The following is a 21,600-nucleotide window of genomic DNA, read 5'->3' on the forward strand; positions in this document are numbered from 1 at the left end:
ATCATTAATATTATAATAAAGACTATACCCTATTATAAAAGACCAGTGTTAATCATTGATATTGTAATAAAGACTATACCCTATTATAAAAGACCAGTGTTAATCATTAATATTATAATAAAGACTATACCCTATTATAAAAGACCAGTGTTAATCATTAATATTATAATAAAGACTATACCCTATTATAAAAGACCAGTGTTAATCATTAATATTATAATAAAGACTATACCCTATTATAAAAGACCAGTGTTAATCATTAATATTATAATAAAGACTATACCCTATTATAAAAGACCAGTGTTAATCATTGATATTGTAATAAAGACTATACCCTATTATAAAAGACCAGTGTTAATCATTAATATTATAATAAAGACTATACCCTATTATAAAAGACCAGTGTTAATCATTAAGATTATAATAAAGACTATACCCTATTATAAAAGACCAGTGTTAATAATTAATATTAAAATAAAGACTATACCCTATTATAAAAGACCAGTGTTAATCATTAATATTATAATAAAGACTATACCCTATTATAAAAGACCAGTGTTAATCATTAAGATTATAATAAAGACTATACCCTATTATAAAAGACCAGTGTTAATAATTAATATTAAAATAAAGACTATACCCTATTATAAAAGACCAGTGTTAATCATTAATATTATAATAAAGACTATACCATATTATAAAAGACCAGTGTTAATCATTAATAGTATAATAAAGTCTATACCCTATTGTAAAAGACCAGTGTTAATCATTAATTTTAAAATAAAGACTATACCCTATTATAAAAGACCAGCAGTAATCATTAATATTCTAAAAAAGACTATACCCTATTATAAAAGACCAGCAGTAATCATTAATATTCTAATAAAGACTATACCCTATTATAAAAGACCAGCAGTAATCATTAATATTCTAATAAAGACTATACCCTATTATAAAAGACCAGCAGTAATCATTAATATTCTAACAACGACTATACCCTATTATAAAAGACCAGCAGTAATCATTAATATTCTAATAAAGACTACACCCTATTATAAAAGACCAGCAGTATTCATTAATATTCTAATAAAGACTATACCCTATTATAAAAGACCAGCATTAATCATTAATATTCTAATAAAGACTATACCCTATTATAAAAGACCAGCATTAATCATTAATATTCTAATAAAGACTATACCCTATTATAAAAGACCAGCAGTATTCATTAATATTCTAATAAAGACTACACCCTATTATAAAAGACCAGCAGTATTCATTAATATTATAATAAAGACTATACTGTATTATAAAAGACCAGTGTTAATCATTAATATTATAATAAAGACTATACCCTATTATAAAAGACCAGCAGTATTCATTAATATTATAATAAAGACTATACTCTATTATAAAAGACCAGCAGTAATCATTAATATTATGATAAAGACTATACCCTACTATGATAAAGACAGCATTAATTTATTATTAATAAATATAGCAGTAGAGTATTATTGCTCTTGCATTCAGTGAAACTGTTCTAGTTATAATTATAGAAGTAAGAATGATGTTAAAAGATGAAGCAGTGATCACTGTAATACTAGCATCAGCAGAAATAATAGTAGTGAAGAGAAAGATGTATAAAATATGTAATGGTGATTATAGAAATGCTATTTGAACACTTTAAGATATGAGATTGTTATAGTTGTTATAATCATAATAATGACAATAATAATATCAAATATTCAAATACTAATATATGGGAAGGATCACAGATACTGATACCAGTATCGGGTATTGGTTTCTGTACAAAGTCTAAGGACTGGTACTCGTAGAACAGCAGATACTGTACTCAGTATATGAGTATGTAGTCAGAGTTAGAGCTTTGTCTGCAGTTTGTTGATATTTTAACATAAATTGGGATGAAAAAAGTAGAAAAGAATAAAAACTATGCACTGATGAATTGTTAAGAGGAGAGATGGAGAATATCTCTAAAAATAGATTAAACTTTCAAAATAATTTTAAGAACAGTTATTTGTATATTTAAGTACTCATTCTTGAACTCTGTATCGGTGTTTAGCCAAATGTAAGTACTCAGACTTGGTCTGTGGTATGATTGCATTCCTAAATATGAGTGATTTTATGTAAATCGGATTGCAGCTAGCAAGGCTCTCAATGACATGAAGCAGAAAAATGTGCTACTAGCACATGATGTGAAATTTGATAGTACACTTCACATTTAAATGAAATCTGTGCCCTGAACTTCTTTTCTTGTGAGCAGTCTCTTTGCTCCTGAGGGACTTGGATAATAATCAAAGACTCACTGTTCGAGTCTGTCCCTCCCATGTACTGTAATCACGGGGTCGACGGCTTCATTATTTGATGAATGGCTAATCAGGTATTAAAATGAAATCGTGTGACATTAGCGGAACAAATGAGGACAGGAAGAAAAGGGAGAGAGACTGGAGAAGTGGGGAGCTCTCTTAAAGAAGAGCACGTACAATTAAAGTCTAAAATTAGGACCTTGATTAAATGTTAAACTTTCTCCACCTATTCTGGTGGAAGCTACCATTAGCATTGACGCTCACATTTATTATGAGGAGACCTTGAGATGCAAAAGAGTAACACATGCACACAAAAACCAGAGAAATCCAGTGTGCTGTACTGGTAACCTGAGGCTTGCTTAGAAGGTTTTAATCAAACAACTAAAACTATATCTAAACTCTAATAACTGTGGCTTTCATCAAATACATTTTGGCTTTAGGTCCAAACAGCTATATAACATTTAATGAAGCAGATAAAATCTCAGATAGATTAAAGAAGGATGGTTGGCTCTGCTGCTGTGATTAGTACTGTTAATCACAGTGTCCTAATCTCAAAACTTTCTCATTAAAATTGTAATCTACAGTGCTGGCATGGATATTTTAATTATCTTTTATGTTGGATGCCCTCATATCTATCTGTTAGGACTCCATCCATCTTCCTCCACTTATCTGGGGGCTGGGTCGTGGTGGTAGCTGGCTGGGCAAGTCAACCAAGACATCCTTCTTCCCAGCTCACTTTCCATCTCCTTCTGGGGGATCCCAAGGTGTTCCCAGACCAGACAGGATGTATAATCCTTCCAGCGCATTCTGAGTCTTCCCTGCAGCCCCCCCCACCCCCGAGCCATACGTGCCTGGAAGACCTCCAAAGGGAAGTGCCCAGGAGGCATCCTGATCAGATGCGTGAACCACCTCAACTGGCTATGCAAAGGAGCAGTGGCTCTACATAAACAACATTAAAACTCCTTTCAGCTGCTTGTATCTGCGATTTCCTTCTTTCTAATGTTACCCAGAGTTCATGACCATAAGTGAGGGTTGGGAGGTAGATCAACTGGTAAATCGAAAGCTTTGCCTTTTGACCCAAATCCTTCTTCACAACAGTCTGGCACAATGCCTACAGTACTACTGACACTTCACAAAAATGTCTGTCAATCTCATGCTCCTTTTTACCCTCACTCATGAACAAGACCCTGAGATACTTAAACTCCTTCACTTGAGGCAAAAACTCACTGCCCACGTGGATGAAGCAATCCACCGTTTTCCAGCAGAGAACATGGACTTGGACTTGGAAGTGCTGATTCTCATTCCAGTCACTTTTATTCAGCTGCAATCCGTCCCAGTGCCTCTGGGAGGCCCCCAGCTCAGGAAGCCAACAGAACCACATCATCTGCAAAAAGCAGAGAAGGGATTCTGAGGTCCCCAAACCAGAAACCCTCCTTCCCCTGGCTGCACACTGAGATCCTGTTCATGAAAATCAAAAACAGAAATAAGTGGCAGCCCTGGCGGAGGTAGACACACCGTGAACGTGTCCAACTTTATGCCTCACTTTGGTTATACAGGTGCCTGATGGCTCGCCACAGAAGCCCCCAAATCCCGTATTCCCATAGTACCCCCCCCCCCACATGACCTCCTTGGGGACATTATCCTTGATTGTCTGTCAGTATTATGCTTAAAATGGGTGTTCCCCAAGGTTCTATGTTCTGTCCTCTATCATTTAGTCTTTATATTAATGATCTTTCAAAAGTATGTCATGATATAGATTTGTAAATGTACGTCAATGACACTGTGTTATATGCACATGCAGAAACAGCTGAGCTAGCAGCCAGGAAGTGAACAGCCTTTGCACACAACATGTTCAACTGTCTGTTTGTTTGTTTGTTTGTTTGGTTGGTTGGTTGTTTGGTTTTTTCATCTGTCATAGTCATTTTAAGGGTTATTTGACTATTCAGAGTTGTGGCAGTGCATCAAACCGTAATCTTTATTAGCGTGCCTCAATACTTCTGTTTGTATTCTGTAATACAGTTCACTTAAATGCAGTACAGAGTGCTTCATCACAGCGGATTAGTATTATCCTAAATCACATAATGCTGTTTTGCCGTTGCAGAGGGTGATGACAGTTTAATCGCCTCTGTTTTCATCTTTTACTTTTTTTTGACAGCAACTTTTAAACAGACGTTAGGCAATTATAACCAACATTTTAGCTCTAACAGCTAAGCACAGTTAGAGTGAAGCATAGGCTGTGGCACTGATTAATAAAATCCCACAAAAGTGGCTAGTAAGAGCCACTACTGCACCTGCAAAAGCTGAAATCCACCTGCATTTGTCAGGGTTGCTGGTTGTTAATGTCAAGCCCCACCAGTTGTATACTTTGCACACTTATGCAGTCAAAATATTTTGCATTAAGAACAGAGGTATACATTTTAGGACAAGCTATATGTTTAGTATTGTACACCATCCCTTTGCAAATAAGAAGGCAAAGTAGAGCAAAAGCAAAAAAGAAATAAGAGTTACAGTGTGAGTGAACTCTCCAATGTTTTTATCTCTATACAAAGTTTTCTCAGTGAATAAAATTCTTTTGCTCAAAGCATCAAACCAGTTTTTATTAATAAATGATATAGATGCAAGTTTTTTGCACATTTAGGCTTCTTGAAGTTGTTGCCATGGTGATTGAATAATATTGAAGAGGACTGATTTTTCTGTGTCCACTGATGAAAAAAATGTCAAGTAGCTGTTATAAACCAAATTTTTGACAGTTTTTTCCTTTTCACAGAATCCGTCTGCTTAAAGAGCAAGGAAGTTGTTGTTTATTCATCTCTCTATTCTTCTCTTTTCAGATATATGACTATAATGAGTGCAAAAGCCATACTAGCTGTTATAATTTCACTACATTTATAACCAGCAGATATTTCCTTTACCATGAATCTAGCATACTAAATACACATACAATAAAAGACCAGTATAATACTGTGTCTTTTGATGAATTTCTTTCAAGCAGAAGTGAATTCGAAAACTGTTCATGTGTGACAAGTTTCTATACTATTGACCACAATGCAGACAATGATACAGCTCTAACATGTGTAACAAATATGAAGAAAACAAACATGGCCACAAAGTAAAGACAACAACTTTCTCAATGCCAGCAGCCTTCTTTAGGGTTTGGGACTTTAAGAGGATTTAATTTAGTTCTACTGCAGGTACAGCTATGAATTACACCAGCTACACCAGTGTTCAAATGTAACCTAGTCTGAACTAAGTTTCTAACTTCAGACAGAATTCAAAATCTATCAGTATGAAGGTGTTGCATCAGCCCCCGACGGTTCAATCTCAGAGGAAATCTTTCCTTTTTGACTTCCATACTTATTTTCCACAATAAGGCCCTGCAGGATTCAGTGGAGACTGGGGGACTCACCTCTGCATGAACAAATCTATCCTAAATTGTGAATTAATAAATAATTAATAAAAATGCAAAGATGCTAACTAAAGGCTGTATGATACCTTTTAGTCAAATTAACTACCCACAGTGGTTTTCATTTTAGTTTATTGTATTCTTTAAATCTGCAGAGTTTGTTTGTCTATTTTCTAATGGTCTGAAAGGAGCCAGTTTTCTTTGTGCTATCATAACTAAATTAAGCGTATAATTTTAGTTCAGACAGGTCATGGAGTCAGGTGCTGCTATATTATTGAGATCAGCTGAACTCATGCAAGCCCTCATCAGCTGACAGCCACCTAAGTGGCTCTAAGCACACTTTTGGCTAGTCACACTCATTCCACCATATTTAAACTGCTCTAGCCTGGCTAGCTTTGCTGCTCCGCTTTTTGCAACACTCCTCCACCCCAGCTCCTCATTTATTCTGCTGCTGGCTTAATCAGTGTCTGTGGAGCTTTTGCTGCTTCTCTGCTTGACTCAGGCTTTCCTTGTAGGCACAGGAAAGGCAGGAACGTGTGCTGTTCCTGCCTGATGCTTTCAACATAGGCTTGTGGAAGGACAGGGGGATCCAAATATTAAATAACAGCAATAATGGTAATTTTATAACTGCAAATAAAGAAAAATACTATTTTTTATATATTTTTACCTGATGTGTGGTATGTAAACTACAAACATGGAGATGTTTGAGGAGGCAACTATAATGTTGCTTTAGATCGATACTATCATAATATTAACATCAACAATTTAAGGTGACATCAGATCAGCTGAGACTGATGACTGATGGTTAGAACACACTGTACTTTGTTTTTCCAACTTTTTTCAATTATTTTTAGAGGTTTAAACATTAATTTCTGAAACTGAATTATCCGTCCTAGCTACATTTTTGTCCATGCAATGAAAATAACACATTGTAAAGATGTGAAAAATTGTGGACTTGGTTTATCAGTTTGTCTTTAACACTTCCTCTCATTGTTGTCTCTGCTGTCACACCTCCTCCGCCTCGACACTTCCTTTAACAACCATGCATCCGTGTTGCATTCATTTTTGAAGACGTGCACAGCTGACACATCAGACTGATGCCCTAGACGCATGGCAGCCATGTTGCATAGTGCTGACTGTGCAAGTACATCTCCAGCCTTAGTATTTTGGAGGTCCCAGGCAAAGACTCATATAAGACCCCTTCTCCTTTAGCTACAGGTACATGCACAAATACCTGCTCATAGAGGAGCATCAGTGTTGAAACTCACCACATCTGAATATCTTTACATAGCAAAGTGTAACATAAAGAAATGTTAAAAAAATATGTTTATTGTTAGTGCAATATCTGTTTTTCTGCCACAAATGGTTATTATGTATTTATTGCATGTTATTTCACCACAAAATCATCCACCACTTCATTGTTTCAGTGTGTCTGTAGGGAGCACAAGGCCTCAGGCTATTGCCTATCTTTGCCTAAAGGTAAAACCATCCATAAACATAACATCCAATTATCACTTTACCCATGCTTGTATTGAAACAGAAGGTAGAGTGACGGTTTGAAATGGGCTTTAAATGACTGATGGATCGGCTGTGTGACTAATCATTCTGTCTGCGTATGCCTGTTGAGATGATGATTGATTAACACATTAGTGGAAACAGAATGCATAAAAACCTCACAAATAAAAGCACTGATTGTTGTTTTTGTATTTGTTGTTTTTATCTGTTTTTAGGGAAGTACGGGCGTCACGGCAGCCTGCCGTTCCTCAGACCTCCTCTCACCACAGCTCTGCTCACGCTGGGGAAAGCACACCAGGTCACAAAAACATCAACATCTGTGTGGCGCTTTTTTTTTTTTTTGTTAAGTGTTTGTGTGTCGGTGTTTTCATGATGTGTTTATTCTTTTACCTTGCAGAGCGCTATGCTCGGTAATGGGCTTGTCCTGCAGAACCTCCTGCATATGCAGCTCGCCCAGCAGCAGCTTCTACACATCAAAGACAAACGCATCAGCAGCGTAAGACACCTGTTTGAGCACTTGTGTATGTGCGTGTTAGTTGTTGATCATTTGCATAGGTTAGTGGCAAAGGGTTAAACATAGCCACGGGCATTTGTGTGCATATGCGCCATTACATTTTCATCTTGGCACTTTATGCATAATGAAACATAATAACCCCTGAAATCATGCAACCTAATTGCTTCTTTTCTGTTCTAGAGGAAGACCTGGAGGTGCTGAAATTTCTCTCCACATTTTGATTTGCATATTTTTTATAAATGTCTCCGGTGTTTTCTTTAATTGCAGCAGTGAAAGTTAAAAGTCACAGTGACTAATGTTGGGACTAGTTGTTGTTTTAGAATCTGAACAATGATAATAGTGAGAGCAGAGCAGAAGAAAACTGCATTTTTATCCCTTTCTTTTTTGACCTTCCTCCAGCCCACACACTTTTTTTGCTGTTTTACTTTGCTTTTTTCCTCTGTTTTCCTCATTAGTTTCCCTGGCTTTTAAAATAATACGTACAGCTTTAATAGTGCAGGAAAGAGGGAGGATCTTTAAAAGGAAAAATGGTAATGATTCATACTAACATTATGCTATTTCCTGCCCCAGTGTCATATACTGTATCTTATTTTAATAGTCAATGCTATGGTCATATTGGTTTGTATACATCCAGTAGTGTGTGTTAGTACTCAGAACCATGTGTTAATTCTATTATTTTTCTTTTCTTTTTCTCTTTCTGCTTATTTTCTTCCTCATAAGTTTTTCTTATCTCTATGTCTCTTAATCTAATCTCTTTCTTCATTTCCCCCCCTTCTCTTCTGTCCCCCCCTCCCCTCCCAGGTCTCCAGTCTGCTCGGGGACCCGTCCAGGCTGCTGATGCAGAAAGCTCTGTCTCTGCGGCCTCCAGGCCTTGTGCCACTAGGGAAGGGTCTTCTGGGAGACTCGCCTACAGGTGAACAGGGCAGAGTAACAGTCTGTTCTTGGTGTAATTACTGCAAACAAAGTCGTAAGACAATACTGAGATCTTCCATAGATTAGATGTTTCTTGTTTTACTGCACACGTACATTCTTTTAAGTCTCAGTTCACATTAAATTTGAAGTTACATGGCGTAAAACTAGCTCACAACAGCTGCAAGAGCAGGAAAAGAAACTGTTTTTTCTTGTGGTTAACTTGAACTGGCCTTATTAAGTGTCCTGAGGTAACATCACAATGCAGATTTCTTTGATGTACAACCACAATTCCCAAAAAGTTGGGTCACCTTGTAAAATGTAGATAAAAACAGAATGTAATGATTTTCAGATCTCATAAAGCCATATATTATTCACAATTGAAAATAAACAGCATTCCAGATGTTGAAACTGACACATTTTGAGACCATTTCCTGAAAAGTATTAGCTCACTTTGAATTTGATGGCACTGTTGTCAGACCGGGCACAGACATTTCAGATTGGAGCTTTGCAAGATGGATCTGCCTGATGAAAGACATGGAATCTGGCCAGTCCATCTGCGTAGGTGATATAAAAAGGCTAAGGAATTTTTACCTCTAACTGTGGTTTTCAATTTTTTTTCCCAAGGCACACCAAAGATGAAACCAAAATCTCAAAGCACACCATATTCATATTCATGCAAAATGGCTTATTTAACTCATTCTCCAGTATCTTTAGTCTATGTATTGTAGTAATAACATTTGGTTGCATGACTTCCCACACTATTTGGGAACCATTTCTCCGACTAACAGCTTAACCGTCAGTGCCCCTTCTTTAAATGTTTCTTAATTCCAATCCAAAGTCCTTTTAGAGCAATGAAAGACTGCAGTCTGTAAAAGTATGTCACTTCTATTCATCCTCAAACCAAATTTAGCTGTGAAATCTAAACCTCATCCTAAGACACCTGTTTCAAATGTTAAAAAGAGCAGCTTTATTTTTGTGTCCTGAAAAATGAAAACTTTCATTGTCTTTGTTTTTTTTCTTTTCTTTTCTTTTTTTTTTTTGGAAAACAGATCTATTGTTCCCACTTGTATGAATGTCAAGTTTGATTTTGTTTTTTTTTTAGCTGGATTTAAATGAAAACAAAGAGGGTTAATGGAGCTGTAAATAACCCTCAATCAAAAGACGTTGCTGCCTGGCGTCAGGGTTGCCCCTCTGCAGGTTCCTGAATGCTCCACAGTAGTAAATTACTGAACAAAACATCCAAGGGAAACGGCAATGCATTTACAATTCAAATCCCCCAGCTGAGAGAAGCCGTGTTGTTTTAAATGGAAATGATATATCACAGAGTGAGTGTGCTCGAAAACAAGCAGTTTTGTGTGTGCATTGAGGCTTTTATCAGTGCTTGTGTCTGCTGGGATTGTTAGCTTAAGGCTTGTTAGAGCTGATTCTTTTATTGTACTGTGGAGGCCATTTGTCACAGCTATATTGGATTTATAATAAGTGTGATAGTGTGTGTGTTCGTTTTTCTTTTGTGTGTATGTACATGTGTTTATTAAAGCCTGCAGTGAGTGAAGTATGAACGGCGTGGAGCAAAGTGCTGGGCTGTAAATAAACATGATAAGTGATGATGTATGAGCGGGAAACCTATTCCCAAATATTGCAGCCGGCTCTGCAGACGGTTGGGCGGAGCGCTCTGTTTCCAGCCGTTTGAGTGATTCGTCTCCATCCAGAGGAGACACAAACACTGATGGCCATCAGTAAAATCCATTTCATGTGTTTATCTGGGATCTCTTCTCTCTGTGCTTTCATTTCCCTTCACTTAATATCCTTTGCTTTACATTGCTCATGTGAGCTGTGTTTTGTGTATCCAATCTTTTGCCCACGTTAACCTTGCCTTTTCAGGTTGCCTTTTTCTTTCCTTTTTCTTTCATTTCCCCCTGTGGCTTTTTCTTTTCCCTTTCCTTTAAATTTCAGGCTTTTTTTCCTGTTATCTTTTGGGAAGCTGCATGCTTTTCCTGTCCTCTCCTTTCCCATTCTTCTTCTCTCTACGTCTCTCACCTCTTCTTTTCATACCTACAGAGCTGGGCCCGGAGTCAGTGCCATCGTCCACCCACAATGCCGCAGTTGTTGTATCAGCAGCAGGTGTGATGCCATTCCTCCACGGTCGAGCCGGTGGAGCCGAACAAAACAGCGGCCATTCATTCTCCACAACTCCATCTGCCACCTCCTCCTCTTCCTCCTCTTCTTCCACCTCCACCGTCTGTGACAGGCAGCCAGCGCCTCCTGGGACCTTGGTGAGCACCCATCTACAGGGACAGAGCTTCTCCTTGGGAATAAGTAACTCAGGCCTTGGCCCACCTCCGCCTAACCCTGCTGGAGGAGTTTATACATCTGGGAAGCACAACGGCTCAGATGGATGCCCACTGCCTAACATGGTGAGTATGTGAAAACAAATCACCCTATCTCATAATTTTCTATGTTTGCCACAATATTTTATTCAGCTTTTAGCATAATAAAAAGAGATTTTTAAATTCCAAAGTACACTGTATTTGCAAAGACATAAATTTGCTGAATTGACTAAAATTGCAGAATAAATTTAGGCACTAAGTAGATAAATCAGAAAAATCCTCCATCCAAAACAAAACAAACAAAAACAATTTCACTTTATTTTGAGGTAATCTGACAAAACTAAGTAAAAAATTGCTATAAATGTTGAGTTTGTAAAGTTTTTAACCCTGTTGGGCTGAAGCTCTCACAATAATTGACTTACAATTGTAGCTGAATAACATATTGCATGTAGGAGTTTAGTCTGGATCAACATCAGGTACAGTATATTGCAGGATACTTTTTAATAAGAAAACATGTTTTTAACCCCTGGAGGTTCAGACTTTTTTCCCTTCTTGCACTTTTTTTCCATCTCTAAGATAATGAGCTCAGAACATGGCCGTGTCCTCTGGATTCGCTTCTAAACTGGTCTTTTTGGGGTGAAAATGAGTTCTGAAAAGATCAAGTCTAGCTGCTCATTAACCCAGTCATTCTAATCAGCCAATCACTTGTCAGCAACCAGTGGATTTAGACATGCAGACATTGCAGAATTTACCACAGAATGACGCTGTACTGGGGTGGTAGAGATGATTAGGCTAATCATTGTTGAGGTTCACTTTATGGACAAAAGTGTTTTGCCACACCTGTATTATCAAATACAGATGTTTTAATTAGACCAAGCGTCTAGCCATGCAGTCTCCTGCTGCAAACACTTGTGATACAAAATGAGTTGTTTTGAAGAGCTCACTGACTTCAAGCGTGATACTGGGATGGATGCCACCTTTGCAATGAGAAGGTTGAAATTTCATCCCTGCTGGATAGCCATGCTGCATGCAAGCCTCACATCATCAAGTCCAATGCCAGTTGTCAGATGGAGTGTTGTAAAGCACACCGACGCTGGACTGTGAAGCAGTGGAAACTTGTTCTCTAATGTGATGAATCATGCTTCTCTGTTTGGTAGTCAGATTTTGGCAGATGAGGGGGAAAATTACCTGCCCGACTGCGCTGTGCCAGCTGCGGAGTTTGGTGGAAGAGGGATAATGGTATGGGGCTGTTTTTCAAGGTTTGGGCAAGACCCCTTATCTCCAGTGAAGACCAATCTTAATTCTTCAGCATACCAAGACATTTTGGACAATGCTATGCTTCCAACTGTATGGTAACAGTATGATGAAGACCCTTTTAAATTCCAGTATGACTGTTCAAGGATGCACAAAACAAGGCCTGTAAAGACGTGGTTTGCGGGGTTTGGACTGGCCTGCACAGAGCCCTGACCTCAACCCCACTGAGCACCTTTGGGATGAACTGGAACAGAGATTGCAGGCCATGCTTTCTCATCCAACATCAGTGCCTGACCTTATAAATGCTCTGCAGAATAAATGGGCACAAATTCCTACAGAAACACTCCATATAATAATAGCATTACAAGCTTAATTTTGGGGCAAAAGCATCTGCCATAAGACATTGTTATATGAGATCTCAATCAGTGCGTTAGTGGGAGGGATGTACAAGTAAATGTTTGTCTTGGGATGGCGAAAATACTAAAATGAAAAGATGTTCAGTAAGTACACTTGGGTGATCCGATATTTGTGTTAACAAGCAGTGTAAAACAGGTTTATCTGATAAAGTGTGTAACTGCATTAGAACAGGTTGCACATAGTATGTCTTTTCTGTCCTAGTCAACAACCTGTAATCTCAGATAAAAAAAAAGGTTGAAAAAAGGTTGAGAAAATGCATGATAGCTAACTCAGTACATGATAGCATGCTAACAGAGACAAAAGCTTCTTGGTCATGTAATAATCCAGACCCCTCACCAGCTGATGATTCATCTTACTTTGAGGACAGAAGCAAGAAAGTAGCTTTCTATTTATGAGCAGAGCAAGTCTGTCCTTGTAACCTTTGATAAAAAAAAAAAAAAACATATAAAGAAAGCAGGAGAGCACACTCAGAGCAGACGGTTTGTTTTTCTGTGTAGCTGCTAAGCTTACAGTGTTGCTTATGTTTCAAAGAGTAGTCTTGTGTTTTTAATGTTTAGATCTAAAGAAAGGTTTCAAAATGGTGACCAATGGATGAGTTTGCCGTATAAAACGCTCTCTCTGGTGTAATTCATGAGGTATAAAGTGTCTGCTTTTAAAGCAGGAGAGAATAGAAATCAGTAGCTTATTTAGCATTACCTTAAAAGGGTAAATGTTTTTCTCATAACTTTTCATAGCTCTTTAATGTCAAGTTTATGGATAAATTGACACACAATATGGACAAAAGGATTTAGCCATACCTGTTAATTATTTAATTCAGGTGTTTCAGTCAGACCCCTTGCTACAGGTGCATAAAATCAAGCACCTAGCCATGCAGTCTCCATTTAAAAACACTTGTGATAAAAACTAAGTCAGTCTGAAGAGCTCAGTGACTTTAAGTGTGGTACTATGATGGATGCCACCTTTGAATCAAGACTGTTATTGGAATTTTATCTCTGCCAGATATTCCACAGCAGCATTTAGGAACAACAGCAACTCAGCCATGAAGCTAAAGACGATGTAAAATCACAGAGTGGGATCAACGATTGCTGCATGGTGCACAAAAGTCGCCAACACTCTGCTGATTCTATCGCTGAAGAGTTCTGAACACCCATTGACATTAATTTAAGAACAAAAACTGTGTGACAGGAGCTTCATGAAATGGGTTTCCATTGCTGAGCAGTTTAATGTAAGACTCACATCACAGTCTGGCTTGGCGGATGCCGAAAGAGCATTGCCTGCCTGAATGCATTGTGACAAAGTTTGGTGGAGGAGGGATAATTATATGGGGCTGTTTTCAGGGTTTGGGTTGCCCCCCTTATTGCCAGTGAAGGCCAATCTTAATGCTTCAGCATATCAAGACATTTTGGACGATGCTATGCTTCCAAATTTGTGGCAATAGTCTGGGGAGTGCCCTTTTCCATTCCAGCATGACTGTGCCTCAGTGAACAAAGCAAGGACTATAAAGACATGGTTTGAGGAGTTTGGTGTGGAAGACTTTGACTGGCCTGCACAGAGCCCTGATCTCAACCTCATCAAGCACCTTTGGGATGAACTGGAACTGAAGTTGCAAGCCATGCCTTCTCGTCCAGCATCAGTGTCTGACTCATAAATGCTCTACAGAATGGACCTTTACAGAATGAGGGCCCAAACTCCCTCAAAAACACTCCAAAATCTTGTGGCAAGCCTTCCAAGAAGGGTAGAAGCTGTTATAGCTGCAGAAGGAAGACCAACTCCATATTTCAGTATATATTTAAATGCAGTGTCATCACAGTCCCTGTTCGTGAATGGTCAAGCGGCTGAATATATCTGTCCATACAGTTAACCATTAACACTTAACCATCCTATTTAAAGACCCAAAAATAATGTTAAGAATTGTTTGTGGCAGGTCTACACTTCTCTCTCCTTCTCCATGTCTCCTGAGTTTGAATAAGTGTTCCTAATTTAGTCTCATTTGGTCCCTGCCTCACACAAACACACAGCCCTAACAAGCCTAAACAGCCTCCCTCTAGAAGTATTCCCTTGGGAAATTCCCATAATGCACTTGTCTTCCCCTTATTTACTGATACAGTACAAGGCTCCTTGTCCACCCGCCTACCTCTCCTGTTCACCTGTGTTACTTTCTGCATGAGGAAGCTGACTGTCATGATGCTCACTATGCTAACACCATCATCTATAATAAGTGAGTGTGCAGAGATAATCACAGCATTGAAGTTCTTCAGGGAACTCTTTCTAGTCCCAGTGCTGTCTCTTCCAAAGTCTCTCTAATGGAGGGAACCAGTAATTAACAGACTGTACAACCCTCCCAGGTTTCCACAGCCTCTTCAGCAGAATCTTTGCCACTTTAAAACCTAATAATGGCCATGGTATCTTGGTTTGATTAAGGTAAAAATTCCATTAAACATTGAAAGCTTCATTAGTATTTTTAAAGTACAAGAGGTGGATCTGAGGATGCTGTAAAAATGTTGTAAACAGTCCCAAATATACAAGAAAAGCTACAGATTGAATGTTCTTTCATTTTTTTCTCTTTAGGTAAACAGTGGTCAGAGCTCCTTGTTGGGCGACCCTCCAAAAGAAGTCAGACTGCCCTCCAATCCTTACTTGAACCTGGCCAGTGTGATGCCAGGGGTTGTTCTGCAAGGTGAGCAAACAAACAAACAATAAATGCTCTTCACCTTATTTTGTGAAGTTAGCTTTTGTAAGACAGGCACATTACCTCATCTGGCCAAAACGTAATGCATATCCTTTATGTATAGAATAAAATCAGTTTTCTTCTAGTAAGGTAATGCCTACTCAGGTCATGTTCATTTTTCATTCATTTCTTTTTTACAGGAAACAAGTTAGATTAAACAAATATGGCTCATGATTGACTTTCTTCCATCTAAATTCAAAGTTAGGAACACAAATCCAAAAAACTGAAAAAAACAAGGAAAAACATGGGAGTATCAGGATGGGAGTATCAGGGGTAGAGACATACACTGATCTGACAAAGACAGAGAAACACAGAAACTGAATAGACAGTGAGTGATAAGACACAGGGAGACAGATGTGACAAACAAGACAGGTGAAACAGGTGAGGGCGATCAGAATGAAGGCGGACTAAGGCAGGGAGAAAACTTGAATCCTACACAAAGGTAGAAAACAACAAAATAAAACAGGAAACAGGGAAAATTTCACAATACATATGAACACAGGCAATGAAGACAGGACACAGACACTGGAAACTTAAACTAAGGAACTACTACAAGGAAACACAGGAGGATTAAATGACTGAAAACACTCCAACTAAGTAGGGATGAAGAATACACACTACATATCCTTTAGGAACAGGTAAAGTCACAGGCTTGAGGCAAGCCTGAGTCCTAACTCAGTGGATAACTTCCCCTCATGGGGCAATTGTGTCTCACATCAAAAACAACAAACAACCAGAAACATGGCTGAAAGAACCCCAGTAGGGATCACTGTACAACAGGCCACATCCAAACACAACTAAACATCAAATCCAACACATCTAAACACTGTGGCCAAGGGCATGATGGGAAACTACACCAACACAAAATTGCACTTTGGGAGTAAACTTCAACTTAGAAAGTTTTACCCTGAGATATCAACAGTCCAGTCTTTGCTGTGTACAACAGCTGTTTTGGGATGTGATGTTGAAAAAGTACAGTTACTCTGGTTAAAACTTACTAAACTGTAAGTACTGATTTACAGTACTTTAAATAAATGTAATTACTTTCCATTCCCGCTTTTAAGATTTAAAAGTCTAATTTATTTCACATCAAAACACAGGGAAACTTCAAGGCAATCTTTTGTTCCAGCATGATGACATACTGTATGCCATAAAAAAAAATCTTAGATGTCTTTGGTATTCAGAATCAGCTTCTCTGTGTAACATCAGCCCTGAGTCGGGGAGATGCTCTACTGTTAACATTTTTTGACCTCTCTGCATATGTTGAAATTTGTCTATACAAAGTTTTTAGTTACGTAAAGAGAAAAGTTGTCATGAGCTCAGACTTATGCCTCTAAGAAGTAATTTTTGTGTCAAATTAATGGTGTAATTAACCTGTCAAGGTATGCATTGAAATTTCCTTCCAATAACACTTCTGATTTTGTGCTTGCTAAATGTTACTCTACATTAATGGCCAGATTAAAGAAGGTGCTAAACTTTTTCCTTGAAGCCCCTCTACGTGTTAAGCTCTAAAGAAAAGCTGAAGCCTCCTACATGATCCACTAGAAAAGAGTAAAACACTGCTGCCAAAAATTAGCGTCATTGGCCATTGTTTTTATCTGTAAAATACAAACCTACACACTTGTTTTTTTCAGAAGAATTTTTTACAGTAAAGGGATGGGGGTGGCATAACTCCGCTGCAGAGCAGGCACCTTGTATAAAGTCTATTAAAGAAAAAACACCCAGTAAGAGTTATCTTGATATTATTATGACATCACAGGTTGGGAATCAGTGCTCTCACCAAGAAAAAGAATCTTATATATCTCGGACACCAAGTTATGGCCATCATCTGTAATAACAACATATCTTCAGTAACAACCTCCAATCATTTCTGCCACTGAATTGGGCTAAATCAGTCACAAGCTACACTAGCGGCACATCTTCAACAGCTTTTCCCCCTCATTTTGTTACAAACAGGCTCTTTTATGTGAATAACAGGAGCCTGCTTGCACTTGAGAGCTGCTATCCTTTTTCCATTATTGTTGTTGTTTACTAAAACATAATAAATGCCAAAATAGTACCAAATGAAGAGATGTTTGGGAGCTGAGCCAAATGATCCAAATCACTAAAAAGAGCCTTAATTCCCATCACTATGAGCAGAGCTGGGCGCACACAGTTAGAGCATTACTTTTCATTTACTGGCAGACCACTACAGATTACATTATGTGCCAGTACGCTTGGCACCTGCACTTCCAAATCAGTCCAGAAAACATCCCATACTACCTCTTTATGCAGTCTAAACTCTTGGATATTAAACCGTTCTCACTACACATTAAGGTGTATCCATTAAGAATTATCACTTGGTATCAACCTGGGTTAATACGAGGTATAAACAGGGTCATAGTACCACCCAAAGCCCTCCATAAAATAACCACTAGACTTTCATGAAATTTGATGTTCATATAGAATAACATAAAACACGTAAATAAGAAGCTTTGGAGATGCCAGCAGAAATATTCTCTTGATGATCAAAAGTCAAACTCCTGTAGTTTCTCATCAAAAGCAGTTGAGGTATTACTTCTGTGTCACACCGTAGCCTGTTCGTGCATACAGATCACCTCCACAACCAGACTGAGGATTGTTAAAGTGGTTAATCAGAAATAAAGCTTTCATTTACAGGAGATCGTGACAAAATTTCTCCAGCAGATACTTCAAGGGCACATGAGGCAGATTTCTGAGATTTTCCAGTGTCTGTGCCTAGTTTTTTCACAGTGTTATTGAACTCGTTTGCATCCTCCATGGTTTCTTCTTCTTTACTCAGGGTCAGTGGGGAGTAAAGCCCAGGGTGCACAGCCTGGCACCGGGGTGTATGGCAGCTCAGTTGCCCCTGTCGTCTCCCAAGGCTCTGCCTCCTTCTCCCACAGCGGGACAGCTACAACCACGGCTCCGTACACCACTGATACCTCCACAGACTACAGCCAATACAACCAGGCCTACACACAGGTACTGCAGTACAGACACACCTTGGAGATACTAATGAAGAAAAATATTCATGAAGCAGCCACTTTCCTCTGGCATCATGCTAAGGCTGGAAAGCAAAAATGTTAAGCTAACACAATAAATGCCTCTGTACGATACTAGCTAATGTTAGCTTTCAGCAACATTGACATTTTGTTGTGTAACATAATCTGATTGGGAAGGTCATATGCTGGCTAATATTGTCGTTGGCTTATTTATAGAAATAAAAAAAATTGGCTGAGTGCTGTTTTTTCTAGCATGTTCTTATTTATGAGTTGAACATAAATCTAGTTATTAGGATTGCTAAATACCAACAGCTAACTTAAGCTAGCTAAGAATTCCTGCCTTTCTCAAATCTTGGTACACAGCTAAGTGTTATTTTTTAGCAAGAAATTGGTTTTGTTTGCTTTTTTCATCCTTAGTTTGCTAATTATTTTTGAAACAATGTTTTTGTAAACTCATCAGGAAAGCTCATCAAAATGGCTTACTTCAAAGCTAGGACGTTAACCGTCCTATTGTATTTTGTAACACATTAAAGCTCTTGCTACAAAACTGAATGCTAACTCTTAAGCTACTGGTAGCTAACAAGTTATCAAACGTAAACTAAGTCATAAAAGCTAACGCTAACAAAATAATCTATGCCTATCTCATTTTAGCATATTCACAATCACATAGTGATGTTAGCTTGAAAGTTGAATATTTTCTGTTCTTTCTATCGTTAGCTAGAGTTATCAAAACGAAACATTTGTAATGTCATTTCCATTTATGCCCCTCCTGCTGTCTTATAAACAAACTGAGGAATATAAAATCACTGTTAGTGGTGATGTCCAACAGTAAATAATGGGTTTCTAAGTATTGTTATTGCATTTAACTGGTAAAATGTATGAATTGTCAGATTCTGTGTGATTGAACAATCATAATTTCTGATATGGAAGAATGACAGTGTAATAGGTAATCTTTTGATTTTCCACCCTGAGCATGATATCAGAGAAAGATGGCTGCCATGTGGATATGGTTAATTGGATTTGAGCCATTCTCCCCCCAGAATGTGTGAAAAAGACAGAGGGATGGGTGTCAGCTGAATAGATGATCGATGGATGGCTCCATAATGAGCGGATGGATGTGTGCAGCAGTGACAGAGTGAGCTGTAAATGTTGGAGGCAGGGAGGTGTAAGAGATGAGGATGGGTGTGGATATTTGGGCAGACAGAATGAGATAGGATTTGGCAGATAGCATAGTGTCTTTCCATCTGTGCCTGCTCCTTCCTCTCCCTCAACACTTCACTTGGAACAATCCGTCTTCCTCGCTGTTTTGTCTGCAGATCTGTCTTTCCTACTTTTCCTTTTCTCTCTCTGTCTCATCCTTCCTGCCTCCCTTTCTTCTGTCTCTGTTCCTCTCAGTCACAGTCCTCCTCCTCCTCAAGCAGAAAGTGACATATCTGATATTTGCAGTATGATACAAATCCAATTTTAAATGTTAATTACGATCCACTCATCCAAACTAATGAATCATGATTAGATAACCAATAGAACAGCCAGTTTAATTTGTCTGGAAAGTGGAGACAATGAAGAGAAACAGGGGAGAGCCATTGGCAGAAAAAAACAGTGCATGAATGCCAACGAAACAGAAATAAAGCAGGCAAATAACCTGCAGAGACAAGAAAATTACTGAGCAAACATTGATCTGTCTGCTGGAGCGACTCTGCAACGTTGTAATGTTTTCTAATGTGTGTCTGTGTATGTGTGCTGTAGGAGGCCATGCAGCAGTGGTACCAGCACTACCAAGCAGCACAAGCTCACACCTACAGCAATGCTGCTCCACAGGACAACACCGCCACAGACTACAGCAAGGAGCACCCACAGGTAACTCTAGCTCAGCCAGGTGTTGTTGAATTTCTATCTTTGTGGTAAGATTATGGCAGTATTCTCCACTGAACACATGCAGATTTGGTAAAACCTGTTCCTCTGTCCGAACTACCAACAACAGTTGTCCATTTTTCTTAGTTTTTACACTCAACAGTGCAGCTGTAAACAAACATTTTGATGAAGCAAATTCATTGCTGTGCTTCTTTCATGACTGAATTTGGGAAACATAAATATTGAGCATATTTACAGCCAAAATAATGGCATCTAGATACATAATGCTCTGGTGAATAAAAACAAAAGGAAACCAGCTGCAAATAGCAGCATAAATCGTCCTAATTTGCTCCATTATCTGCTCTGTCGTGGATTATTTGGATATTTTTGAGGTTGAATTGTATAAGGAACTTGTTGATTGTAGTGCCATTAGCCTGTATAGATTTTAATGACCATTGCCTGCTCAAACATGATGCACCTTGGAAAGCTGGGCTATACAGCGCCATTTTGAAAAATTTTTTGAAGTGTTTCATTTTTCACCCAGAAAGCCTGTTTTTTGCCACTATTTTGCAATGCGAGTTTCAGCTGCTGGCTATGTGCTCAGTGTATCTGACATCAGTTTTCTACTTCTACAACTGACACAGTCTTTTCAGAAAGTAAACACATCATACCAACTGTAGCTTGTCCAGTTATCAGCCATTAGAGGAATAAAGCAATAGCCATAAACTTCACTGGATGACAAACTTCCATTTAGCTCTTCTGGTTGGTGTCAGTTTCTCTAGTTTATCCTCAAAAAGTTGAAGAAGGCCCATAAAACACCAGAATTCAGTAAGGCAGGGAACTCTGGATGGTGAGTGATGCAGGCTGCAGGACTCAAGCTAAGTAGGAAAGATGTTCTCAAATTAGACATTCCCAGGCCAATAACTCAGCAGAAGAGCATCATATTCACAAAACCCACACCTCTTTTTAACCCTTGTACCGTAGACTGTGAGCTACAACCTGATTTTTTTACACAACAAACCGATTTTTCAAACGCATTCAACTCTATCCAGCCCATCATACTCAAAGACAAGCTCACGGAGTTGGGAGTGGATCCCTCCTGTGTTTCTTGGATCATAGATTACCTGACAGGAAGGCCAAAGTTTGTCAGGCTGGGGAACTGTGTTTCTGGGACTAGATGAACAGTACAGGGGCTCCACAAGGAACAGTCCTGGCTCCATTCCTGTTCACACTGTATACATCAGACTTCAAATACAGCACTGAGTCCTGCCACATTCAGAAATACTCTGATGACACTGCTATCGTGGCATGTATCAGAAATGGACATGAAGCCGAATACAGGGATCTGATAAG

General features: G+C 38.6%; 1 protein-coding gene across 2 annotated transcripts in view; it reads left to right on the top strand.

The window, feature by feature from the left end:
• raver2 (ribonucleoprotein, PTB-binding 2) overlaps nucleotides 1–21,600 on the top strand; it is a 150,850-nt gene that overhangs the window by 120,954 nt on the left and 8,296 nt on the right. For both annotated transcript variants that reach the window (XM_041790749.1, XM_041790750.1), the window contains exons 7-13: nucleotides 7,458–7,540; nucleotides 7,640–7,738; nucleotides 8,558–8,669; nucleotides 10,727–11,082; nucleotides 15,235–15,343; nucleotides 18,195–18,376; nucleotides 20,143–20,253. In XM_041790749.1, coding sequence (XP_041646683.1) covers nucleotides 7,458–7,540; nucleotides 7,640–7,738; nucleotides 8,558–8,669; nucleotides 10,727–11,082; nucleotides 15,235–15,343; nucleotides 18,195–18,376; nucleotides 20,143–20,253 — 1,052 coding nt within the window. The remainder of the gene's footprint in view (nucleotides 1–7,457; nucleotides 7,541–7,639; nucleotides 7,739–8,557; nucleotides 8,670–10,726; nucleotides 11,083–15,234; nucleotides 15,344–18,194; nucleotides 18,377–20,142; nucleotides 20,254–21,600) is intronic.

Source organism: Cheilinus undulatus, linkage group 7 (genome assembly GCF_018320785.1).
Source record: "Cheilinus undulatus linkage group 7, ASM1832078v1, whole genome shotgun sequence".
Taxonomy (NCBI): domain Eukaryota; kingdom Metazoa; phylum Chordata; class Actinopteri; order Labriformes; family Labridae; genus Cheilinus; species Cheilinus undulatus.